At 44.9% G+C, this 27,766-nt stretch overlaps 1 protein-coding gene across 1 annotated transcript in view; it reads left to right on the plus strand.

The window, feature by feature from the left end:
• MVB12B (multivesicular body subunit 12B) overlaps positions 1-27,766 on the plus strand; it is a 343,711-nt gene that overhangs the window by 162,497 nt on the left and 153,448 nt on the right. Inside the window, exon 7 of the mRNA XM_069241771.1 lies at positions 1,577-1,668. Within this exon, the coding sequence (XP_069097872.1) occupies positions 1,577-1,668 (92 nt within the window). The remainder of the gene's footprint in view (positions 1-1,576; positions 1,669-27,766) is intronic.

A 27,766-nucleotide genomic window follows, 5' to 3' on the forward strand; every position in this document is an offset into this window, starting at 1 on the left:
CTTTCACAAAGCACCAGATCGTGACTGCATGTCTGTACGAGACTGAGTCGATTTGTGGCAGAGAACTAGTGCCCGCATTCGCCCTCCTAATGCCAGCTGCTTGCTTCGGAAGGGATCACTGTGATAGAGAGCTAGTGCCTACTCCCACCCTCTGATTCCCTCTGCTCACATGGGAAGCTGTCCATCATGGACCATCTCTACATTTCGAATGCCTACCACCTGCCCTCTCACTCTGTGACCAATAAGTGCTTTGTGACCATGACTGGTGCCAAGTGCATTGTTCCATTGTGTTGAGAGCCACATTTGACAAGAATTTCCTTGCCGACTTCTATGATATAATTCACATAATGCCTACAATTTTAACTCTGACAAAAAAGATTTTGTGAGTAAGTTGTAAGGCGTGGCCCCATGCAAATGAGGGAATCCCTTTACCTCTGCACTTGCTTGGTATTATAGACGCGGGAGCAGAGGCAAAGAAGCTGCCTGGAGGCGCACTGAGAGTGCGCTATCTTCAAGATGGCTGACTCTCAGTGCACCTCCTGATGGCAGCCCTCAGGAGGGGGGCAAAGGGGATCCCATGGCCCTCCCTCAGACACCTCCTTACAGGGAGTGCAGTCTCTCACTGCACCCGCCTGCAGGGCGATCTCTAATCCCCCTTACGAGTGCGGGCGGTTGCCGCCTGCACAGTGAAAAAAGCAGCGACTTCAAAGCAGCCGCTCCATTGTCCACATGAATGCGCTGCCCCCAAAGAAGCGCAAGTTCACAGCTGCCTTGGGAGCAGCGCTTTCATGCTAATAAGGCGCATTTTCCCTGTTTGCGCGCGAGCGCACTTTTTAAAAGTGCACTCGGTGCAAACAAGGAAAATGCACCGTATTTTTGATACGGCACGGGACACAGCGCAATCCACTGTTTTCTTGACTCCAAACACAACAGAAAAAAATACATTTTTAGAAGTTTTCAATTTTGAAATGAAAGTCTTTTACTTGAATAATGAGAAAGCAAAACACATAACAAGAAGCACCCGATATATGTATTTTCTGAACTAAGCGGCTCCCTTTCCTAGTATGCCCAAGGTTATGAAAATGCAGTGTCCAAAGCTTTTCATCAGATATTGTTTGTGGTTATTATGTTGCTAGAAATACAGATTTAACTTGTACTTTGTTTTGCCTTAAAGCTGTTTCTAGGATTGTATAATATCATAGTTCCACCAGTGTAATTGGATTTATTTTGCAGTTTCATGAAATAAGAAAAATTGTGAAGCATTTTAGTTATGCCACTGGCGACCATTTCCCGGTTTTGTTACACAGAATTTTATTTAATTGGACGATTTTGCTAAAAAAAAAAAAAAAAAATCTGCTACGTGATGTGGTGTGTAAAAAAATAATTAGCAGAACCTCTATGTGCAGGCTTTTTCTCCCACAGAACTTACTTTTGTGCAGTTTACCACCCACGTGTTTTTTAAAATAAAATGTTTGATTATGTATCTCTGGGAAAGAGCATCAGTTGAAAACAAAGCTCTGTGCAGATAACAAAAGTCCTTCTATTAATAATTTTTTTTTTTTTTCCTTTTGACTAGGCACATATCTTTAACGCTGCCTGCGAGTTTTCGAGGCAAAAACACTCGACCAGACTTTGAAAACCAGCACTCGAACCTGTACGCCATATCAGGTAGGAGGACGACTTGTGTTGTAGTTTCGTACGCACGTTACTGATGCACTTTTTAAAGGTTTGGGTGGTTTAAGGGGGTGGGCAGAAGTCAGGAATGAAGAGTCCAGGTGCGTTGTCGTATACTGTCGGGTCAAACCTACAGCCCAGGCAAAGAGAATGAAAGAGACATTACCGGGGAAATCCACCCCTCTACATTCTTGAAGTCAGGGTGAGAGGGGGCGGTGTCTAGTCACGGCTAGCGGGGCATGGAAGGGGTGGAGCGGCGCACGGAGGGGCGGAGTGGCACAGGGGGGGGAATAAACATTAATTTAATAAAAACAATTTTAAAAAACCTTCTCTCGCCGCTGCGCTGCTCCACTTCTCTGTCACAGGCTGCCGGCACAGGTCCTCAGCCTACCCTGTGCCAGTCCTGACGTTGCTCAAAGCAGTGTCAGGATTGGCTGGGAGAGCCCAGTCAGGGTTCTCCCAGGCAGACTGGGGGAGCCTGTGCATGCTCTATCCAGCCCGGCAACACAGAAACTGTGTTGCTGGGTTGGAGAGAGACTACTGCGCATGTGTGTTTGGCTAGCCCGAGACGGCCTGCAAAACACACATGCGCTCTGAGGGGGAATGTGCTGCACTCACTCCCTCTCACTGCTCGTCACCCCTTTACAAGAAAACTATAATAAACCTTGCTCGCCCCTCTCAAACAGAGAAAGGTAAATGTGCAGCGTAGGTGGGTTCTGCCTGTCACTGGCTACTTTATGGGTGTGCTGTGGCCCAAAGGGCCCCTTTTGTTCCCCATTAGGTGCTCTGCGGGAGCCCTATTTCATGTCATGCAGTCTTGTTGAAAGAGACATTTCTTCTGAATTAACTGTGTGATGCTAATGCTTATTTATAGGCTGGTGTCTATGAGCCTCATGCATTCTGTAGTGTGAAGTGCCTAGAGGCACCCCTGTACCTTCTGTGCTGATAACACCAGATAGCCACTCTGGTTGCTCCATTTTGTTATTTCTTTGTGACTCCGAATTAGTTGTCACATCTGTTCTCAATGAAAACCATGTACAGATAGAGGTGCTTCATTTCCAGGTGACGCTGCCCAGTGTGTGGCTTCAGGGGTCTGCTTACCCTTCTGGCACTGCATTGGTGTCAGAGGGACATCAACACCTTTCTCATCACTCCATCCCACCAAATATAGATACGGAGTTGGACATCATCCTGTTGTCATGTGATTTTAATCACGATTCACTGCTGTCATGCTCTAGAAATGTCACCGCTGCACCCCAAGTCACACTTGCCCCTCTGCTGTGCACAGCCAGTGAAATGTTTCTATACCAGCTCTAGGAAGGGAGGTAGAGACTACTGTGTTCTTGTGACTCCACTCTGGAACTCGTTACATCAAACAATCACGACAGTGCTGAATATTTAAGTTCTGCCAAGGTATTAAAAGCTCGTTCTCTGTGTACCAACACGTCTAGCTTACCTCTACACTAGAATAGGGCTCCCTGGTGACAGATACTTGATTAACGAATATCGCCTCGGATGTAGTGTAAACTGAGAAAGAGCAAACCCAGTTTCCCTTTTCAAGTTACAGGGTTTCTGACTCCATACTTGGTTTCTGACGCCATACTGTCCCTAAGAGTTGAGTCAAACTCTAAAAATACCATCTTCATGCTCGTAAGCATCCAAGGTCATCTTACTCCTAACGGGCTGAGTAAATGGAGGTCTTTCCCTGATACCATGCTTCATATGGTGTGGTTCTGGCTAACTTATTTGTGCCTTAGACTGGCTTGACCAACTTTACTGTCCAGATGTAGCCAGTTGCTGCGGGCAGAACTACTGCACGGCTGGGATTTCCCATGCATCATGTTTGGTCAAGGAAGTGTTTCAGGTAATTTAAGAGCTCTGGTCACCACCATTGATGAAAGGCTTCTTCTCTCATCCTATTCACTATCTCACTTTTTGTGGTTAAAGAACACCTTTCGTACACTCCTAAAGCGTGGAGGGACACGCCCACAGCATATCAGAGCCGCCTCCTCTCTTCTTCAATTCCACGAGCAGCTAAAGACCGGCTTCTTTAATTAACCAACCTACCAGAGGCAGGGCTAGGCACCCACATCTGCCCAGTGGCAGGATACCCTTGCGGGTGATATTATGCTTTATGAATACATATAACACAGCACAACAACTCCGCGCCTAAACATTACCATTAAATGACCAAGTGCCCTCCTTCAAGGGTTCAAGGGAATGTGCACAGGTGAACTGTTAGAGACCACGCCTCGTAACCGCCCATCAGACTCCCCTGCTGATCTGGGCCCAGACAGAATAATGAAACAATTTGATTCTTCTTGGCCCCCTTCAACTTTTGTTGTTATCCAACCATTCGCCAAAGGAGGGAGAAGTGCTTCTCTCCTGGAAATCAACTATGGTTAACCCATTATTAAAGAATCCCTTCCTGAGCCTGAGACATGCCTGGTTTTGGCTTTTACCTTACCTAGGAAATGTTCTTGAGAACCTCACTGTTTACCAGCGGCAAGCGTACATCTAAAGCAATGCCAAACTATATTCTTTCCTGGACAAAGCACCAAGTTGGCGGTAACTACAGCCTAGGCTGGCCTACGCAGATTGGTGAATTGCATAGCTGTCATGGCCCTTGTTCTTTTAGACCTATCAGTGTGGCCTTTCACACTATTGTTCATGCAGTCCTCCTCACCAAGCTCCTGGAAGTGTCTGTCGGAGTCACCACGCCCAAATGGATTAGGTTTTTCTTTCACGCAGCAGGAGCAAGTTGTCACACTTCTCCCCGTTGGGTCTGAGTTGGGAAGATTGCCTGTGGTGTGCCCTGTGACTCTTTGCTTTCGGCACTCTTGTTCAATATGTGTATGGTGCTTTCGCCGAACTCCTACACTCCCTGCGTGTCCAGTCCTATATGTACACCGACAACACCACTCTGATCCTATGCTTATCCCACCAAAGTCATCAGTCAGGTCAGTCGCAGTTCTTCAGGATTCTTTCACGCCGTCTTGGTAGTGGTATATTGTGGGGGATGAAAGCTCAACTCCAGAAATGTAACCCATCTAACCTGGAGCTCCTTCTCACTGGAAACATCTGTCAGAGGGCATCCTTCTGGGCAGATGCTGGGGGTTCTCCTCCAGTCGCATCTAATACCATATGCAAGCTAGGCATTTATTTGGATGCTGACAAACCCTTGACCAGCACTTGTTTTGGGAAACTCACACTGTTGAAGAAATGTTTACCTTTAGCAGTAACGAACAACATATTTCTGTGGTTCATGACAAAATTTCTCCTTGACTACGCAAGTCATTGCATCTGTTTCTTCTAGAAAAAGTGAGACAAAATGTACATCTGATGCAGATGCTGCTGAATAATGCTACTTGGGACTTGGAGAGAAGACCAGGCCACTCTTTTTGCAGATCTCTTCGTTGACTTTGAACAATTTCCCCCTTGAGCACTGGTCAGTTTCTTCCAATCAGACTTTACACAGACACAGAAAATTGATTTTTAATGACTAAATATTAACTGTTTTCTGGGAACAAATGGGATTGCTTGTATTTTTCTCAGTTCCATGGCTATGTTTGATTCAGCAGCTCCTAGAGGCTTTGGTGTATATAGCGCTCTAGAAGTACTAAATAAAATACAATTTGTAATGAAATATGTGACCAACAAGATCACTATTTACTTTTGGCTCCAGCTAAGAGATTTTTGGAAACCAAGGCAAAATGAAAATTTTCCTTTTGATCACTTGTGCATCCCTCACAACAAAGCCATTTGGTTGGCCTGTTTGTTGCGAGGAGATGGGCAATAGTTTGTTGGTACCCGGTGATGTCTTTTGCTGGCCCTGTAAGGCAGCTGCCTGCGGTATCATTGGTGCAGCACCGACTCTGGTTACAGACTCTGATCTAGCTGCTCCACTCCACTCTGGCCACCTTGTGTCTACAGGGATTACATTGGTGATACACTCTGTGCCTTCCTTCAAGCAATATTAACTGGTTCCAAGAGTTGTCGTGAAGTGACCGGCTGCCCTTCTGTATGCTGGTCTGGGACTACTTTCAGTGGGACCAGGCTTCTTCAGCCGTGGTATCATTGTTGGTGAAGAACTTATTTGATATCAGCCAACCATCTTCACAGGATGTAATATTTTTCTTTGGATTATGTGATTTCTTATTTATTTAAATAATACATTAAATCCAAGGGTGTAGATTCTCAGTACGCCTCAGTTCATCGCTGATGCTGGTGTGCAGTTAAGTCCGGATTCTGCAGAGGACATTGCTTACCTGGAGGAGAGGAGGGCTAGCAGCACAGGTGCTGCACAGCTAGTGGTCTCACTCATCCTTGCTTTGAACCACGCCCACCTCACGCCCATCACTACCACTCGTACGTGGGCTTGCCCTTCAAAAATCCTTTGATGACATTGGTAAATGGTTTACGTTTGTCCCTCCTTGGGGAGGTTTTGTTACCACCTTGGCCATCGCTCCTGTTACATGGTTAATTGCACTTTTGACAATAAGTTTGACTGCAAGCGAACTTCTTTTTCCTTTTGTGTGTCTCTTCACGCATGGCCGCTGTGGCGCTGTGAATCGGCTGGCTTATGTGAAACAGTTTTACTTTTAATTTTCAGTTTATGTGGCAAGGAAAGTCCAGGTAGGAGTTGACAATGCTAATAGCTCTAACTCGAGCAAATGCGAGACCCATTGCATTGCAAATGCTTGTTACACATTGTAACACTGTAGGGGCAAATATTTCACATTATTAGTACCAGTTGAACACTCGAATACAGCAGTAACCAATTGAAAGATGACGTCAGCTTTTGCAAAGAGCCCTCCAATGCGTACGACCATGTCTCACCACGTTTTTAGTAACTTTTGATCCTTTGAGCTAGAAACATTTATTTTTTGTTCAAATCTACAGTTTATGCAGCAGGTGATAGACTTGTGGCAAATCCATAATTATTTGTAAATCTTGTGGCCTCAGAGTAGCATAATTCCAGTGGCCCGGCCTATAGTTCTTGCCGGAGGCTTAATGATCAGTGACATTATGGCGCCATCCCTTGCTCAAATTCTTCGCACGGTCAGGAGATGACAGAATGAAGTGGAGATCAGAGGAAACTGTGAATTCCTTAACGAATGAGAATTGATACAGATGCAGAAGCTTCAGCAGTGGAATACAGATGTGTTAGTTTAAGAGATTCCATGAACATGCTTAAAGGATGATGGGAGATCCACACATGAGCGTACCACATAGATGCAATCATTGGCATTAGAAACTTGCACTCTGGCTTCAGAAAGAGTGCTAGGGAGGGTGCAGGTGAAATCCAGTGAGAGTATCGCAGAGGCGATGTGGTGTAGTGAACAATTTGTCTTTTATGGATGAAGGATTTCCTTTCCTGGCTTCCCCAGGTGGCTAAAATGTGTGAATCCCTTTACCATAGATGACTTATTTGTCAACATTGGGAGGACTTAGTGACAGGATAAATCCTGTATAGTTTTTGCATAAGAATTCAACATTTACCTAACTATTGTTACTGCCAAGTTTGAGTGCCTGGATTTTGCTTTCAGATACATTTTTGGCTCCGAGAGTGCCACACCGCGATGGAATTGCTAATACATTTGCGGCCAATTTCATAACAAAACCTACAATGATGGAAAGCGTCCTGTGCAATTGCAGGAGCTGCTCATGGGTGTAATAAACGCCTCTTTGTTAGTCAACATGCTCGACTGCGCCCTTATCTGGCTATTTCAAAAGCAAGGTGTCCAGGTAGCCAGCCCTGGGAAGATCATTCTGTAAACCGCATCGCCAGACACCTCACTTATGTTGCAACAAATCAGTGTCATTTGCACAAGTGTTATAATTTCTGACTGCCGTAATCTACTGCCTATGCTGGCAGCAGGAAATTTGTGGAGGCTCCCTCGCGAGCGCATCCCGGTAGGGATCTGCAATTACTCATGGCAGCTGTGGGGTTGCCTGTGAAATATTGCGTTTTCTGTGGTTCTGTAGCTCAGCATGTTTTTTTTTTATCTCGCTCTAATACCGCAGTAATGTTATGATGCTGTATGAAACTGCCCGACTGATTTACTGGTCAGTGACACAGCTTTGATTGAAGGGTGAACCTGACAGAATATTCTGCAAGGGCCATGAGTTAGTTCCCAGCAGTTTAAATTAAGTGTACATACCATGGCCAGTTTTAATTCCCCAGTCCCACAACCAAGTCAGGTTTAGAACATCTTCACAAAAAGTTTAAAAAGATGGCGGATAGGAGTTTATCAATGGTACATATTATAGACTTTAAAGCATAAATATTAAGCTAGATCATGTTTAATTTTTGTGAAGTGTGTTTGCTTGTTCAAATGTTGTGTCTGTGTCAATCACCCCTGTTAACAAATGCCTGTGGCACTCAGTAGAACCTAAAAAGCATAACATTCAAATGTTTTTCATTGAAATACAAGACCATACAAAGCATGAATTAAAACTTTCACAAAGCGTGTACAAGAGCCAGAGAGCATTAGGGCCTTATTACGAGTTCGGCAGATGGTTTAGGCCGTCCGCCGAGCTTCCGATGGAGAGGTTGCCGCCATGGTGGCTACCTCCCTGCCGTGCCCATTAAGAGGATCTCGTTAGGTCAGCAGGCGGAAACCTGAGTTTCCACCCACTGGCCTAGCGGGAAATAGCCTACTGCATTGTCTCCGGCTCATAATCGAGCCGGCAGCAATGCTGTAGGATGCAGGGTGCACCAGCACCCTCGCAGTGTTTACTTTCTGCAAAGCAGACAGTGAACATTGCAAGAGTGCTGCCCAGTGGCAGTGCAGGGGCACCCCTGCACCTGTTCTCTGGCAGCCTTTTCATGGCAGTGTGACCACCATGAAATCACTGGCGGAGAACGAGGTCTTAATCCGCAGGGCAGCGGGTCCCTGGCAGATTAGGACTGCTGCAACCACCGGACCGCTGGGATCTGTGATCCTGGTGGTGCTGGTGGTCCCACCGCGACATGACCTCCGTGGTCATAATATGGCACTCAGACGGCCATATTGGCAGCGCTCCAACCGCCACCGCAGAACTGGCAGTCTAGTGACTGCCAAACTCGTAATAGGGCCCTTAATTTCCATTTGGTCAGTGATTGTTGTTTTGATTGTTGTCCCACGAGATAGCATTAGTAAAAGACATCAAGGGGATGAAGCTGTGACTGGAAGGGAGGAGGAGGGATAGAGGAGCGAGGAAAAAGGGAAGAGGTAACAACAAAAGAAAGGGAAAGAGGATGAGTCTGTGGAACGCCATGCTCTCTGTTCTCAGTTTGACTCACTAATGGACTTTGGGAGTTGACATTTGGGTCACCAGTTGGACTAAGAAGCCCATCAGCCTGTGATGTGTATCTGGAAAACCCAGGACCACGAACACTGTCCTGCACGTGGAACACATATGGAAAATACATACCAATGGCTTCTGAGATCTGGAGCCCGGTCCTGTTTTCCCTACTTGGCCAATTGAAGCAAAGACAAATATTGGCACGCGACTCCAACTCGCTGCAGTCAGTGACCGATTGATTGACACTTCTGATTGTCGGGCCAACCTCACCTGTTAGTGTCACCACACGAACAGGCGTGTCACAATATAATCCCTTCCCATGGCTTCTTTGTTTACGTTTCTGGGCCAGGTTTTCCATCTGGTGTGGGGGTAAGCGTACAACAGTCTGATGCAACCAGTCATTACCAAAAGTCACACATGGGTGTGCAACTAGGGTCCAGAAGGGTCCGATCCCTGCTAGCCTCCCAGGGTAATGACGCATATTGTAAGGGAGTTTCACTTCTTGCCTGCGGGTACATTTATTTTATGTGAATAGCCGGAATATCTGTCGCTCCTGGACTCACGTTGGGCACCCTAACATTGATTGTTGAACTGCAGATCAACTCCAGGTGGCTCTCCACTATGTGGCTTTCCCGGTCGGGTAGTTACTTTTGATAACTTTGAAATGTTTTTTTATTTTTTTTTATTTTGCAAGTTTTATTGATGCTTTAGAGCGACGTAACAAAAGTATTAAATCAATTTTGAAAAGGTAGACGAACATTGCTTACAGATGTCTCAGTAGAAATCGAAGTGCAACCTGTAATTAATTAATATAATAAATACGAGAAGATGCTGTAAAATAGAATCAGTTTAAGAACAGCAAAGAGAAGGCGGATACAAGAGGGTGGAAAAAAAAGAGTGCCGGAGAACTACAAAAGAGGAAACATGGTCAAACTAGAGCAATTAGTACTGTAATAAATGAAATTAGTTGCAGTGACAAAATCTACACACAAAGTTACTAAAATGTCCACAAAAAAAATCAACAGTAGCTGAAAAGCACTTTAGGGTTTCGAGTGCTTTATCTTGTCAATTAGTGAGGTAAGTACAGGTAGATTTATATGACAGCGGTATGCAAGATACCTCTCTGTCTTTATTTCTGTGGATCAGTGTAGAAAACGTGCTTTGTCAGTTCTTTACTTTGCACAAACACCGTCCCGCCAAGCTATGTTTGAGTTTTGAAGTCTCTAACATGAATTAACTTGATGAAGGAAAAATAGAAAATAAAAAGTTCCAGAATCTTATAATGATTATTAAAACTGTATTATCTACAGAAATAAGTGAACCAAATAATTATTTTGGAAAAATAAGCTCTGTACTCAGTTTAAGAATAAGGTGAATTTCATGGCAAACTAGACTCCAAAGCTCTAAACTTTGTTGCAAAAAATAACATATGAAGCAAACCCCCTTTCTTTATACATGACCAACATAAACATTTATCAACATTTATAATCTTATATAATTTAAAAGTCACAAACAGCAATTATTATTTTTTTAGAAAAAACAATGTTTGAGGTGTTGTGACCGCTATACAAGTCTATGAATGTTGATTTTGTGACATAGATCACTAGGCCACTTGCCGACATGTCATCCTCTCATCCTATCCTGACAGACGTTTTGAATTTTGTTGAAATAGACTGATGCATAACTCTAGCTTTTGAAACAGTCCCCAAATAGAGTCCTATAATGTTTTTAGTAAAAACAAAGGAATTGGAGAAGGGTTATAAATGAGTGGTTGTGACATTTGTTACTACAGTTCTATGCTTCGAATAACATGGATTAGCTCTGCTAATAGGTGAAATATTGTCTTGTCTTTCAATAATTAAGAAACCCACAAGAGGCCTTTGTCATACCACTGTTCCCAAAGAATTGACTTTTATTTATTTTTATAAGTTATTGAGCCAAATGATGGAAGATTTGAAATGATCAGAAGTGGATTTCTTAGTGAGAATTGTCCCAGGGGGTGTTGGCCGCTGGGCCTGGCCGGAGGCCACTGTGAGTGTCAATCACAGCTTCGCACAGGCTTTGGTCATGTTCAGAGAGGGTTGGGCCGGGGATCTGGCCTCTGTGGATTGGGACCCAGGACCTGGCCTCCGTGGATTGGGACCCAGGACCTGGCCTCCGTGGATTGGGACCCAGGACCTGGCATCTCGCTGATGTCTGAGGAGTGGCCCGTGGCTCTTGGGCTTTGGCCAGACCTTTCTTTTTTTAGATTTATTTCTTCAAATTTGCGAATCCTAAATGGGATTTGTGAATCTGGCGCAAGTATCACACCCTGGAACCTGTTGGGTTTATGATTTCGATTTGTGACCCGAGAACACCACAACATCTAAAATAGTGGCTGAGGACCACGGTGTTTAGACAGGGTTGGTCCCTGGTCGTCCTTTTAGGGGGGCAGGTATTTGCAAGCCAGATATCCGACTCTCGAATTGTGCAACTTTTTTCGTTGTTTTTTTTTTTTAAGTGGGGGGGATTTGAGGATCTTTGAGTGCTTACCCTGCCCCCTGATTGGCCATTTAATCTTTTGCTTCACAACACTAAGAATGTGTCCGGTAATGGCTGCAAAAAGAAACATTTTTCTCTCGTGGCAGCCAGTTACATCTCTGGGATCCAGAGATCTGGCACCACGGTTTCAAAAGTGACGAGGGAAATAAAGACTCCCTTTTCTGATCAACTTTTTTTTATGGTTTAAAATCACGAACTTGCAAGTTATTCTTTAGCCCAAATGGCAGAGATATACAAAAGTGTTAATTCTTTAAACCAGCCACTACTCATGCCGCCAAGCGTGCTCAAAATACCAATTTGCCAAAGGCACAGAAACTCGAAAACACACTAACAAGTAATCAACAAATGAGTTACGATATGCTGTGTGTGTACTGGCAAGCCATTGCACCTGTAACTAGTGAATTTCAGCGGGTTTGCTGTGTTTGAGCCAGAACCCTTTCATGTTATGTGTGTATATCTAAATCTATCTATATACATATATATATTTTTTTCCACTGAAAAGTCACGGTGATGTTTTAGTTAGGAAATAGAATTTAAACAAAAAAAAATAGAAATTTCGTTAAAAAACCAAAGGTTACAGGGACGTTATAGTTCACATGTACAAAACCATAGAAATGTAGCAGTTATAGTTACATGAGCTAACTATAACTTGTGCCCCTGTAATGCACTGCTTATGGCCTCGCATATTACAACACTCATGACATAGTCAGTGACATCACTGATGACGATAACGTCCCTGTAACCTTGGTTTTTTTCAATGAATTTATATGTTTTTTTAACATAAAGTAATGTTAATTACTATACGTTAATCCAACCGCCTACAAATTCTTGGGAATTTTTTTTTCCTTTTTCTTGGGGGGGTTGGAGGTCAGGGTGACTCTACTCTGTCCCCGTGTATTTTTTATTTTTTTTACTTTCTTGTGTCCCAATATGGCTGCCAACACTTCCCAGTTTGAAGTGCTGGCAGCCAATCAGATTTCTGCAGCTCCGTGCTCAAGTGAATTATTTTTCACAAAGTCGTCACCACCACAGATATACACTTGTGGATTTCGTTTAATTTCTCCTAAACTACTGGATGGATTTACACCAAATAACTAAAAGCACAATATGCGAACTAACAGCTAGCTTTTTGCCAAATTTGGCCTAAGGAAAGGCAGATTTTGTAGCACTATTATTTCAATATTTTGTCATTTTAGCAGATATTAGTACTGTTGGGGCTGTGTTTAATCTCCCTAGAAGTAGTTTGACACCTGACTACAGCAATCATCATCTGAAAGATGACCTTGGCAAAGAATCTGGCAATGTGTTTTTTCCTTTGCCATGGATCTGGAATTGTGCATTCACCTTTGTAAAGAATCTGGCAGTGTACTTTCACCTTTGCAGCGGATCTGGAAGTGTGCATTCACCTTTGCGAAGGATCTGGCAGTGTACATTCACCTTTGCGAAAGATCTGGTAGCATGCTTTCACCTTTGTGAAAGATCTGGAAGTGTGCTTTTGCCTCTGCAATGGGTCTAGCAGTGTGCTTTCACCTCTCCAAAGGATCTGACAGTATGCTTTCACCTCTCCAAAGGATCTGACAGTATGCTTTCACCTCTCCAAAGGATCTGACAGTATGCATTCACCTTTCCAAAGGATCTGGTAGTGTGCTTTCACCTTTGCGAAAGATCTAGTAGCATGCTTTCACCTTTGTGAAAGATCTGGTAGCATGCTTTCACCTTTGTGAAAGATCTGGTAGCATGCTTTCACCTTTGTGAAAGATCTGGTAGCATGCTTTCATCTTTGTGAAAGATCTGGAAGTGTGCTTTTGCCTTTGCGAAGGGTCTAGCAGTGTGCTTTCACCTCTCCAAAGGATCTGACAGTATGCTTTCACCTCTGCAGAGGGTCTGGTAGTGTGCTTTCACCTTTGCGAAAGATCTGGTAGCATGCTTTCACCTTTGTATAGGGTCTGGCAGTGTGTTTTCACCATTCCAAAGGATCTGGCAGTGTACTTTCACCATTGCGAAAGATCTGGCAGTGTGCTTTCACCTTTGCGAAAGATCTGGATGTGTGCTTTTACCTTTGTGAAGGGTCTAGCAGTGAATGGCTTTCACCATTCTTAAGGATCAGACAGTATGCTTTCACCTTTGTGAAGGGTCTGGCAGTGTGCTTTCACCTTTCCAAAGGATCTGGCAGTGTGCTATCACCTTTGCGAAAGATCTGGTAAAGTGCTTTCACCTTTGTGAAAGATCTGGTAGTGTGTTTTCACCTTTGTGAGGGGTCTGGCATTGTTTGTTCACCATTCTGAAGGGTTTGGCAGTGTGCTTTCTCCGTTGCGAAAGATCTTGCAGTGTGCTTTCACCTTTGTGAAGGATCTGGCAGTGTGCTTTCACCTTTGCAAGGGATCTGGCATTTCACCTTTGCGAAAGATTGGGTAGTGTGCTTTCACTTTTATGAAGGGTCTGGCAGTGTGTTTTCACCTTTCGAAAGGATCTGGCAGTGTGCTTTCACCTTTGTGAAAGATCTGGCAGTGTGCGTTCACCTTTCCGAGGGATCTGACAGTGTGCTTTCACCTTTGTGAGGGATCTGGCAATGTGCTTTCACCTTTGTGAGGGATCTGGCAGTGTGCTTTCACCTTTGTAAAGAGTCTGGCAGTGTGCTTTCACCTTTGTGAGGGATCTGGCACTGTGCTTTCACCTTTTCGAGGGATCTGGCAATGTGCTTTCACCTTTGAAGGATCTGGCAGTGTACTTTCACCTTTGTAGAGAGTCTGGAAGTGTGCTTTCACCTTTGTGAGGGATCTGGCAGTGTGCTTTCACCTTTGTAAAGAATCTGGCAGTGTGCGTTCACCTTTCCGCTGGATCTGGCAGTGTGCTTTCACCTTTGTGAGGGATCTGGCAGTGTGCTTTCACCTTTGTAAAGAGTCTGGCAGTGTGCTTTCACCTTTCCGAGGGATCTGGCAGTGTGCTTTCACCTTTGCGAGGGATCTGGCAGTGTGCTTACACCTTTGTAAAGAATCTGGCAGTGTGCGTTCACCTTTCCGTGGGATCTGGCAGTGTGCTTTCACCTTTGTAAAGAGTCTGGCAGTGTGCTTTCACCTTTGTGAGGGATCTGGCAGTGTGCTTTCACCTTTGCGAGGGATCTGGCAGTGTGCTTTCACCTTTGTAAAGAATCTGGCAGTGTGCGTTCACCTTTCTGTTGGATCTGGCAGTGTGCTTTCACCTTTGTAAAGAGTCTGGCAGTGTGCTTTCACCTTTGTGGGGAATCTGGCAGTGTGCTTTCACCTTTGTGAGGGATCTGGCAGTGTGCTTTCACCTTTGCGAGGGATCTGGCAGTGTGCTTTCACCTTTGTAAAAAATCTGGCAGTGTGCGTTCACCTTTGCGAGGGATCTGGCAGTGTGCTTTCACCTTTGTAAAGAATCTGGCAGTGTGCGTTCACCTTTCCGCAGGATCTGGCAGTGTGCCTTCACCTTTGTGAGGGATCTGGCAGTGTGCTTTCACCTTTGTAAATAGTCTGGCAGTGTGCTTTCACCTTTCCGAGGGATCTGGCAGTGTGTTTTCACCTTTGCGAGGGATCTGGCAGTGTGCTTACACCTTTGTAAAGAATCTGGCAGTGTGCGTTCACCTTTCGGTGGGATCTGGCAGTGTGCTTTCACCTTTGTAAAGAGTCTGGCAGTGTGCTTTCACCTTTGCGAGGGATCTGGCAGTGTGCTTTCACCTTTGTGAGGGATCTGGCAGTGTGCTTTCACCTTTGTAAAGAGTCTGTCAGTGTGCTTTCACCTTTGTGAGGGATCTGGCAGTGTGCTTTCACCTTTGCGAGGGATCTGGCAGTGTGCTTTCACCTTTGTAAAAATTCTGGCAGCGTGCTTTCACCTTTGCGAGGGATCTGGCAGTGTGCTTTCACCTTTGCGAAGGAACTGGCAGTGTGCTTTCACCTTTGCAAGGGATCAGGCCGTTTGCTTGCCTACTCTTTCTTTTTAGTAAATTCAAGATCGTTCGACTTAGAAACAGACTGTTAATTTTGGTGGAATCTACAAAATATGCAGCAGATGGTGGAATACGTGATGTTTGGTACATCCATGATTAACGGTGGTCATGCAGCGGCTGAGCGTTGCAGGCTTCCAGGAGCCTCGGGTGCAGGTAAACGTAAGTGGTCCCCTTGTTAGGCTCCTTGTGTTGCTGTGTTGACAGAACACCTGTTGGCCGTCTGGTAGTTTTGCGGTTACTTTAGCACTTATTGTATTTCTCTGTTCCTCAATTTCAGTTGCATGTGTGATTGAAAATGAGAATGAGCCATTTACAGGAATATCTATGTATATTTGTATCATAAGTCTTTGAAAGCAACGCTTGACATATGTCTACTGTAGCTTAAAATAAAATGTGGTTGTCCTTTTTACTCAGAACTTAAGATGACTTGTGTCACTTGTGACCTCACTGAGCTAATATGATAATATATAGGGTAATTTTTCGACATCAATATAGTGCGGATGTTTACCACTGCTGCAGGGGCCTAGGTGTAATCAACAGTCCACAAGTTTGAATCCCAGCTGTACTAATTCGGCCGTTTATCCTAGCAAGGTAGATGAAATGACCATCATTCAGTGAGGGAATAGCAGGCTTTGTAGCCACCAGCATTGTTCCCAAATACGATTTTGACTAAGACATCTGAACTCATATAATAAACTTTCAGCTAAGCACTCCCACCTTCCTAGCCCAATCTATGGGTTGTATGATGGAACCACGCATGCCGGAACAACGCAGGCATTAACAAGGCGGTCGGAACTATGACTGCGTCGTTCCACGCATGCCTTTATCTGGCATGCCTTTACAACGAATTTCGTTGTAAAAGCATGCCTAGTAAAGGCATGTGTCAATGCATGCGAAAAGGCATGCGTGGTTCTTTCATGCAACCTCCCCCGCCCGCCCTGAGGACCAAAACTACCCACACCCCTAATAGCTAAACTATTAGCTAAAAATATCCCAACCCTCCGCCCCTATAAACTAAGGTAACCCGACCGCCTTGAACCCTAAACAAACAGACTACCCCGACCCTCCCACCCCTTTCCCATAAATCTAAACATCCCCGACCCTCCCACCCACCCACCCTGAGCCCTAAAACCTCCTCCCCTAATAACTAAACTACCCCAGCCCCCACCCCTAAAACCTAAGCTACCCCGACAACCCCACCTGCCCTGAGCCCTAAAACCTCCTCCCATAATAACTAAACTACCCCAATCCCCCACCCACCCTAAGCCCTAAAAAAAAAAACTATCCAGACCCTCCCACCCTTAAAAACTAAATTACCCTAACTCCCCCACGCTGAACTCTAAAAAACAAAAAAAAAAAACAAAAAAAACGTCCTCACTCCTAAAACTAAAGTACCCTGACACCCCCTAATCAAAGCCCTAAATCCAACCCCACTGCTAAAAACTATCCACCAACACCACTTACCTCACCCTCTCCCAATCCGTTCTTCTCTTCTCTCCTTCTGCCTTTCCTTAAACCTTCCCCTACCCCTTTAAAATTAAACCTCCCTGCCCCCAACCCTAAGCCCTAAATAAATAAAAAACCCAACCCCTCCACTCCCGCCCCTAAAAAACCCCCCCAAAAAACAACAAAAAAGAGTCCAACCCCTCCACCCCTGCCCCTTAAAAAAAGAAATGCGTCCCCCCGAAACCCCAACCACCCCATTGCCTTAATTCACCTCCCACTCCATTGCCTTAATTCACCTCCCACTCCTGCCCCGGTCCTACTTACCTCACCGTGTCCTCCGCATCCTCTTCTCTCGAACAGCGCATGGCTTTTTCTGTGCCTTAACCACGCATATGCGTAGTTCAGCACATGCGTGGTTAAGGCACAGAAAAAGCAATGCGTTGTTCAAGCAGGCGTGGTTACGCTTGCGTGGGATAGGTCCACGTCCTTAAGGACGTGTTGTTAAGGACGTTTCCCCCATCTATGACATCTTCTTTCAAACCCTTTGGCCTGAGTAATGAATTATTAATTAAGGCCCCAGCATTGAACCCTGTACTAAGAATTTCTTGCAAACCACAAAATGGTGCCTGTTTTAAGAACACCCCCTGCACCTGGACAAGATCAAATGACGCAGCAGCCTCTTGGCTCAGCTACCCCAACTAAAGCACTTGTCTGTCACCATAGAACAGAAACATTGAGTTCTTCCCTGAGACCCCCTTGCTTATGAACCCCAAACTTAGAGTTTCTCAACTTAGAATCTCCTTTATCCGTGCAGCGGACTTAAAAATATTATTGCGCAGCCACAACAACAAATTCTGAGCAGGGATCATCCCTCCCCACAAAACTGAGCAATTAACCAGTGACCCTTAGTCTGTGGAGAACAAGCAATGAACTTTGATGAAAGACCCTAGGACATGAGCAATGATCTCCAGACAGACACCTGCTCCCAAACCCCCAGCAAAGAACTCTCGAAAACCTTCCAGACGAGAATTGTGGATTAAGACACCCCGTGATGCTCATCTCATCCCATCACCAGTCCGAGCGATGGTCGGGTGACCTCTGTGCTTACATCCTCCGCTTCTGAACAGTGAACTCTGAGTTAAGACGCCCTGGTTTGAGCTGTTAACTCTAGACTAAACCCCCCTCATCCCAAGCACCTAATCCCATGGAACGATCTCTCTACACCCAGCTGGACTCCCCGGCTTTCTCCCCTACTCTCTTACCTCCTTTATGAACATGGCCACATACCTTAACTGGTCCCCTGTCCTTGACCCCCTAGTGCAATAAAATAACGAATATGGGAGATGGTTCAGAATGTGTCCTACAAAAATTGTTATTATGGTGCCATCTTCTGTTATGAGCAGTGCTTTAAATGGGCCGGTACTCTCCGGTACTGAGTACCGGCACTTTTTTATTTTGAGAGGGAGAGTATCGGCATATCTCAAGAAAAACGTAATACTTTTAATTGGAGAGTACCGGCACTTCTCAGAAACAAGCAGGTACTCTGGTACAGAGTACCTGCACTTCTATTTTTCCATTTAAAGCACTGGTTATGAGCTTGGTTGGGTGTCCAACAACGGCCAAGCAAGGATGTCTACGTATGTACCTAGTTGAAGTACCCCTCACAATCCCACCCTTTATTGGGCTGTGTACCACCTTCATTAAAGAAGTGCCCAAAGTGCATAGAGTAGGGCCCAAAGTACCCAAAGTGTGTAAAGTAGGGCCTTCCTGGAAGAGGCGACTGGCACAGGAAGTTTAAAATGGCGGACTGGGTAGTTAATGTCAGTTCGATGGGAAGTTACTTACTCTGAAGGTTTGCATTCGTTCATAATAGTCTTCAAACCAAACTAGTATTTCCCAGCTGCCCTTGCGCGTGGCGGAGAGTGACAGCGGGCCTGGTGTCCGCGAGACCCGGCGGGCGCGCGGGACTGGCGCGCGGGCTGGCCCTGCAGCGCGCTCGTGTCCCCTGGTATGGAAGGTGCGCTTGACAGGTGGCCAGCTCGCGCGCTGCAGAGCCATGTGTGCGCTGTCAGCCCCGCGCGCGCAGCCTTGTTTCGATTGATGAATTGCCTGCTTTCTTGATTAAACCTTCCGTCACTTAAGAAACAAAAAGCCGGTGTTCGGATGGCAGGATGGAGGATGTCAGAGAAATCGGTGTCTGTTCTACCTTTGTGCAGATGCTGGGCCCAGGCTGGAGCGCGTATTATGAAAATGAACGTGAACATTGTTCCTTCCTGGAGATCTCCCAGGGGGGTAACTTTTGCTCGGCTTTAACCTTTTATATAAGTAGCTGTGGCAGTAGACATATTGAGGGTGATAAATGAATTATTTTGAAAGGCTGTGTCATTAAAGTTGATATAGAATACAGCGAACAGGCACCTCGACAACCCCCCAAAAGAGACTATGGGTTTGTCAGGTGAATGGTAGAGAACTGCATGCAGTACGAAAAAATATAAATTGAAAAACAAAAAACTTTAATCATGTAGTTTCCATGGTGTGTGATGACAATACTGTTTCACGACCATTTATGCAACTCCTGTGATTTAAAAAAAAATCTTATTTATTGAACACTGAAAGATAGCTTTAGAGGCAATCGTTTTATTTGTGACAAGGAAGAACAAATTAAGGTTTAGGAGCCAGAACCATAGAGGTGAGTCCAAGACTTTGTGCAGCAACTATATCTGCAGCTGTCAGGTTAAACCAAGGGAGATATTTTTTTTATTTTTTTGTGCAGTTTTATATACTGCGAACATGGCCCAGGGGCGTTACAGCACTTCACATGAACACCAAATTATATTGCGCATATTTATGGGACACGTGGGCATAACGTGATTTCCCCAGAATGGCATGATGTTGAGTCCAGGCCAGGACTCGATCCTGGTTCCCCACTTCCAGGGTTGGACTGATCATTAAGTCACATGTTGCATGTCTGTGTGGAGAGAGATAGGTTGTGGGGGTGCCTCAAGTCCCGCCCCCCCCCAGCCACCAAAGGAGGGTATTTTTGCAGCAAGGTCAACAATACAGTTGTCCTGTTGTGCCTGAAAGATATCATATGTGAGTGGTGTTTCCATCTGTTATCAGAAGGGTTTCTGGGTCACTCCAGTGGGACGCTGTGAATACCTGGGAGCAGGCTGGAGATTGGCATGTGCCAAGGCAAAGTAGAAGGCGCAAGTCATGGCTATCCACTGAGGACTGGACCCTTCCATCAGGTGTTAGAGTTGGGTGAGAGTGACTAGACCCACCCGCCCCTCCCTGCACCTTCTGGCTGAGTCAGCAGATAAAAAATGATGAAAAAGAAAATGGTCGCAAGCTGTTGTTTTATTTTTCATCTGCCGGCTCAGCCAGGGGGGCAAAACCACCCACCGCCACTGACAAAGACACAATCCAGTTTTTGAGCGAGGGTCAGGTGAGCGTACACATTAATCTAGGTGTGATGGAGCCTCAGGTTTCCTCCGACCTCCTCTTCACACCAGGAGCAGAAGTCGAAGTTGAGCCTTTTAAAGAGCTCCCTCTTCACTCCAGTGAATAAAGCTGTTTGAAAACCCCTGCCGTGCTGCCTTACTCACGCAGCACAGCCGGATGTGATGAGGGATGGCCGTCAGCACAGGAAATATATATTTTAAGTCCTTTTGTGATCATGTCCTGGCCAACACATAGTCTGTTTTCCATGTTGATGGAAGTCCGGGTCTTCATTTTCAAAATCCGGTCAACCTAACTTGGGTGAGCCATAATTTCAGAGACAGAAACAGTATTTGTATCTCCCTTTCTCTTAAAAGTCAGCCAGTCCATAGGCCTGCTGTCTCTGTAGGCTGAGATGACTTCTGCAGCATGTTTTCTTACCTACATACCTGCTGAGGTGGTGGCCAAGGAGCTGATGGACCCTGGAGCTGCTCCTCTATTGAGTCAGAGCCAGATTTCACTTGTCCAGGTGTGGATCCTGGACCAGCACTCTGGACCCTCTGATTCATGTCTGCGCACGTGGTACAGCCGACTCAGTGCTTCAGTCAGGTCTACCAGCCCGCACAGGCCGGCATTAAGAAACTGTGAGTAGACTTGGATGAACACTTCATTGAGTGATGCTTAGCTGTTAGTGCTATGGCCAAGGCCTGCGGCTCAATGCATGGATAATTTACAATTTCTCTCCACTGCAATTCTTTCTCTCATGGGTTTCTGTTCGCTATTTTGGTTGAGGCAACCATCTCTCATTTTACTGTGCCATGTATGTGTGCATGTTTGGAGTTTGTATGTCACACACTGATAGCTATAACTCTGTGTAGTGTGGTACGTAGCAGGCGCTCCAGAACTTTGAGTGTGGGATGGGGACGTGGGGGGAGTCTTTCCCCTGGAAGAGGGAAGGCAGCTACCCCCAGACAAGTGTAAAAAGAGCTGAAATGTCTGAACCAGTACTTGGTAATTTGTAGTTTGCAATTAATTGATGCAATATATGTGCATGTTTGTTCAGTTTATTAATGTCGGTAGGCTTGAAATCCTTATTTTGATATTGTATGATCTCTCCCACCCTGTGCGAATCGAAACATACCTAGTCACCTGCTGTCAATTCTACTTGACCCTCTGGCACTACTATGCAGCTTGGAGAGTTCCTGCTTCATTCTTCTCTCATCAAGGACATTGGAAAGAGCACATTTATTTAGAGATTGTATTATGCACTGTGCCTTACTTCTCTGTGAAGATCAGTTGAAGGTACAATGGAAAAGTTCAGTTGTCAAAGGTTTCCTAATCCTCATGCAATTAGTTTACGCACTAAGTTCTGTTGTTGTTCCCGTTATAAACCCTGTGAGGATTGTGGTGTATTATATGGTATGGTTGTACAACCTTAGGGTGCAATACATTCACAAAACCATCTTGGGTCCAGTCATGCTCGTTTGTAAAACCTCTTGCTCAACCCTGGTACTATAGCTTCAAACATCAAGAAATCCAACACCAATTTATAAAAATCGATTATATTTTTATGAATATTTAGACCACATGATGAGCTAAATCCACCAGACAGTTCTGGATATAGCTTTCAAGTAAAACATAAACCTCCTCTTTTTAGTTCAAAACGCAGACTACGATTGGTAATCGTAACATTTGTAAACTGTTAAAAAGTTTGGAAGAGTTGCGTTCAGCATCTCTGGCCCAGGCTAGGCAATCAGTTTCGTCAGGGAGAAGGTTGGGCGGCCAATAAGGAGAATTTGGGCAGTTACCTGGTCTTCAAAGCGATCTCAATGGAGTGGTCCTGATGCTGGGGATGCAGGATGCTAAAAGATGCCCTTGGTGCTGTGCAGTCACCGGGACACTTCATGGGGTTATTCCTCAATCCACAGTTAAGTCCTCTTTGAGCCAGCAAACCCTAGCAGCCGCTGGGCTATCAGTCTTTAAGTACAGCATAGTGTCCGCCTTTGGCAACTAACCAACACTTTGGTGACTCTCCTGGGTCCGGCAGACATGTGTTCAACTTTTAAGTCCAGAGCGTAGGTCTTCATGGCTGCGTGACTGCTGTCTGCGGGGATTTCTTGCAAGTGGCTACTGATTTGGCAGAACGGGTGACTTCAGCTTCTATGGTCCTGGTGCTGAAACAGGAGGTCTGCCGGTAGGCCCTCATAGCCACTACTTTGTTCTGGTGCTCTGGAGTGACTTTTCTTCGAGGTATTCAAAAAGAACAGATGATAGACGGATTGCTGAACAATGCAGACATGCATCCCCAGTCACAAAGATCTGGGTTTAATCCATCGTTTTTTTACTCACCACGCCACCTCAGTTTGGACCCAGCCATATGCAAATCAGTCTTGACCCTGTTCCTTATGGTAACAGTCCAGCCCGAACTGCCAAGCCAGGTACTCTCTGGACTGGAAACAAGCATCCTAGGACCGGTTTCAGGGTATCACCCTTCATCAGCCAGGCTAGCTTGAATCCAGTGGATTAAACCCAGATCTGTGACTGGGGTGAATGTTTGATTTGTTATACATTCCGTCCATCAACTGTTCTTTTTTGCATTTTCTTAGAGCTAGGAACCACAGGCATAGTCCTTTCTTCACTAGTCCAGGTAGCAGAAGGTGCAGTCCAGCGGCTCGTGCAGCCCCTCTTGCCAAGTCCAGTGGTCTGTAGGGCAGTCCTTCTTCGATCATCTCTCTAGTTGAGGTGAGGTTTGAGGCTCTGGGTGCCAGGGGTGTCATATTTAAGCCCAGAAAATGCATTGGGAGGTTGATGCGGTCACTAGACAAAGGGCTACCGAGATCCCTCCCATCCTGTTACGACTTCCTGGAATGTGTGGCATCTAGTAATCCTAGAGTACATTGTTCTGCCCAGTCAAGATGTCTGAATCCTTCCTTGGACTTTAGGAGCTTGGTATCCCTCCCTAGATATGTGGCTGCCTGATGGCTACATGCCCAAGGAAAAAACAGTTTGGCAACTGGTTTCCCCTCTCTTTTCCCTGTCAGCACATCTAACTGAACAAAGGGGCAGCCCTACCTGAGCGTCATCACCATTTTCCCACCAAAGGCGGCTTGTCGTTTCGGCCTACATCGTGTTTGGCTTCCTGTGGGGGGAAGGTAATACCTGCCTCTTAGGGAGGCTACTATTGTTTATGAACCTGGAAGTCTTTCACACTATTTCCAGGAAGGCAGAAGGCTATCTGGTGGCTAGCATCTGTGAAAGGCCACCAGATAAACTGTACAATTGAGTGGCAACTTTCTAAAAGTTGCTTTTCCTTAAAAATGACATTAAATTAAATGTGTGCATCAATTGTGGTTTAATGCCATAAGTAATTTAATACCGTCAAGGGCCCATTTTATTAGTCCCATTCAGACGCTAGCAGCACTGAGCTATCAGCCTATAACTCTGTACTAGCCAGTGGTGCTGCTAGCCCTTCCACAGTGGACAAAATGTTAAAGTTTTACTGTTCTGACATATTAAATTATATGTCAGACTTAATAATATATAGCTCCCTGCCTTACAGCTCCATAAGCCTTCCTTAGAAGAGACATATATATTGTTTAGGAAGTGGGAACTTTGCCATTGGTTTAAATGGCAAAGTCAAACTATCAGTTTTAAAACTGATCTTCCTGGCATCAGTGGCAGGCTGGAGCCATTTTGTACTTTGTCACACGCAGGATGGCACAGTCAGTGCTGCAGTCCTGGGTGGACACTCTAACATAGGTGCCCTGGGTACCCTGGTTACCGTATACTAGTGAATTATAAGTAACTCAGCTTGTGCCGATTGGGGATAGCCAAGTCAACATACATTTTGTAGGGGGGTTGGAGCACTGGCACTGAGGTTAGGGTAGCAGGCATCACTGCACTCTCAGAGTTGAGAATCCAGAAGCTTGTACTCCAAACAGGCGCAAAAAGCTGGGGAGCAGTTGGGGTAATCTGCAAACAGCCTGTTTCAGCACAAACCCTTTTTTGAGCTCGAAGAGCTTAACTATTCCCGGTGAGGAACCATTTCCATACACATTTTAGAAAGGTAGTGGCACAAAGGGCCTAGTTGTGAGGCTGGCGGTCATAAGACAGCCAGCCTCGCAATGGCGGTCAGACCGCCGCAGACAGGGCCAGTATGACTGTGGTGGCACCACCATGGTCCAACCTCCAACACTGCCAGCCTGTAGCCTGGCGGTCCCGGCGGTGGTAAATCCGCCAGGGCAGCCCAGGGGATTATGAGTCCCCATTCCACCAGCCTTTCCATGGTGGTAAACACTGCCATGGAAAGGCTGGTGGAATGGGGGTGTTGGGGGGGCCCAAGGTGGGCCCTGCACTGCCCATGCACTTGGCATGGGCAGTGCAGGGGCCCCCATGCACAGCCCCATCTCGCATTTCACTGCCTGGATTACGGGCAGTGAAATGCTGGACGGGTGCTGTCGCACCACAACATTGCCACTGGCTCAATAACGAGCCGGCGTCAGTGTTGTGGTGAGTGTCCCACTGGGCCGGCGGGCGAAAACAATGTTTTCTCCACTAGCCCAGCAGAACACTCCTAATATGGCGGCCAAAAGATCTCCAGTACTGGCAGTCTTTTGTCTGCAGTGGCTTCAGCCATCCTGTGAAAGGACCGCTGAAGTCGTAATGAGACCCTAAATTTCTCCAGACCAACTGAAAGCAAAATGGAAACTCTGCACTTTTCAAATCATTTTAATCATAAATTGAGGCTAGATTATATTGCTATATTTCCAAATTAAGAAAGAAGTGCAAGTAATTCTGGCTTTGAAACCCGCAACATGCTTCCGCTAAGAGCTGTACAAAGATTTTGTCCAACCAGATTTGGGAACTTCGTAAAGTTTGCAAAGCTTAAATTGCTAGAAAGAAACTCTTCAGAAGTATTTATTTTCGGAAACAAATCTCAGCAAGCACTCCCTTTTAATGAAAATGTTTTTACTCAAAAGGTTTTTTTCGCATATAAAGCTTTGCAAAGTTTTGATTACTCGCTTGCGCTCACAGAATGTGTGGTTAGGTTAGCACAAAAAAAATTACATTTGAGTTACCCTACTACGGGTCACTCGCATTGTCCAAGCAATAGCCAAAAAGTAATCATTTATTTTAATCAATTCCCGGGGCTTCATTCTTTTAAAAACTGAAGAGAGGATGCCTTCCAGGGCTCTTCCATACCTTATAAATGGACAAGAGAAAGGGGAGAGTAAACATTTGAAAAGTTAAATAACAGCATTGGTGCCAGTGAGGAAGTAAAGATGGGGAGCACAGGAGAAGGGGGTGATGCACCCCCTATTCCTCAAGTGCCTGAGAAATACATTGTGGGAGTCAGTTCTCAGGGGCGTAGCTCGGTCGCTGTGACTGGGGGGGGCGTGAGCTTCAGATTTCTCAACAATCACGCTGGGGCATTGCGATAAAACACATTATATGAGAAGCACAGGGGGCTTAATTGGCAGAGGAAAGAGAGAAATGCAATTGTTAGGGGTACTTAAAACGCAATCTTTTTTTTTTAAACGCATCAACATTTTTAATACCTTCAAAACATAGACAAGACAATGTGTGTGTGCTTTTGGCGGTGTGGGCATGTAAAAATCCCAGGTGAAATCCGACACAGGCACTTCACATTACCAGACTGAAAGCACTTGTACCCAACTATTTACTGCCTCCACACCCTCCCCCGCTTCCCCGGAGCTACGCCCCTGCCAGCACTTCACAGGCCACTCCATCACTGACTACTAGATCACAGAGGGTAACATAACTAAATTGGGGATGTAATTAAAAAAATATATATTCAATATGATCAACTAAATTATTTTAGATTAATAACAAAATAAGGGGTCTTGGGAGTGCAGAAGTGCTTTGGTTTTATATTATTTACAGATTTAAAATTTAAACTCCTGCTATTAAAATTAATTATATTAAATGTGATCAAATAAAACATCAATAAATGGAAAATAATAAAATAGGAGTTTTGACTCCACAGCTCCCTCCGAAATACATTATTTACAAACATAAAATTGTCACAGTTTATTAAATGTAGTCAGTTCTAAATTTCAATATATACTGATATGTGAGGATTACTCAGTACCATTATAAATTAAATAAATTTAAACAATAGGATTATATTGTTAAAATGTATTTAAAGATTAATGTGAATTGTAAATTATTTAGAATTTTATATATTTATATAATAATACATAAAAGGCAGTGGAGCATTGAAATATTTCCAAAGGTTATGTTTAGGTTTTTTGATTAATTTAAAATTACATATTTTCAAGGTTGTAAGGGTTTAATTGAGTTTAATCATAATTCAATTAAACATAATGTAAATGTAATTGTAAATGAAATATTTATATGTGGGGCAGTTTGGTGATGAATAAGAAGATGTAAAAGCATTTAATTTACAAAAGTATTGGGTTACGATAAAAATTATAAGAAATGAAAACATGTCAAATAAAGGCAGAGTAGGATTTATGTAAATAGGGGCTGAGGTAGTGGTGAGATGTATGTAAGTCACATGATTCATATCTTGACGATATATAGTGGTAGTTGGTAGAAGAAAGACAAACTTCATAATGGCAGAGCTGGAGATGTGAAAAAGAGCAAAGTTGTAGGATAAAAATATTAGGCAATCAGGTCTACCCGGATTTTCCTTTTTTGCAGTGTTTTACACAGTATTAATAGGTTGCATTTGGGATCAGCACATGAGCTCTGACTTGGTTTCGTTGGGACATGCTGTCCCCTTTGTGTTCATTTCACACTAGCATCAGATCGATCACCTGGTCTCGGGCCTGTTTGCCAGCACATCAGCCCATCCCAGGGCTGGAGTAAGATTGGCCTCTGCTGGAACGCCAGCCCTTTGCATTGATTGGTCCACGCAGAAGTGTCTTTTGAATTCTGCTCTTGGTCTGTCAGCTTCTTGACTCCTGCCACTCCATCGTCAGACCCATGGGTACCCACACTCTAAGGCAGTGGTTCCCAACCTGTGGTCCGGGGACCCCTGGGGGTCCGCGAAGCCTCTTCAGGGGGTCCGCAACAGCTTAGAAAAATAAATAATATTAACAGATTAGGTCCCCAGCTTTCAGTAATGACTCAGTGGGGGGTTCCTGGATTCCAACAAAGATTCAGTGGGGGTCCCCGGGATCCAGTAATGATAAAGTGGGGGTCCACAGAAGTCAAACGGTTGGGAACCAATGCTCTAAGGCTTCAGCAGATACCTTGAGGTAAGACGTTCTAGAAAATATTCTTTAGTGAGACTACTCCAGGAAGTGAAACTCAGACCCAGTGTGTAAGACTATACTCCATGTTGTGGTATTCATGCCAAGTGAGTAAGAGTGCAGAGATGTGTGGAGTTCACACCCAGTGAGTCAGTCCAAACTGTAGGATTCA

The sequence above is a fragment of the Pleurodeles waltl genome, chromosome 6 (genome assembly GCF_031143425.1).
Source record: "Pleurodeles waltl isolate 20211129_DDA chromosome 6, aPleWal1.hap1.20221129, whole genome shotgun sequence".
In the NCBI taxonomy this organism is placed as follows: Eukaryota; Metazoa; Chordata; class Amphibia; order Caudata; family Salamandridae; genus Pleurodeles; species Pleurodeles waltl.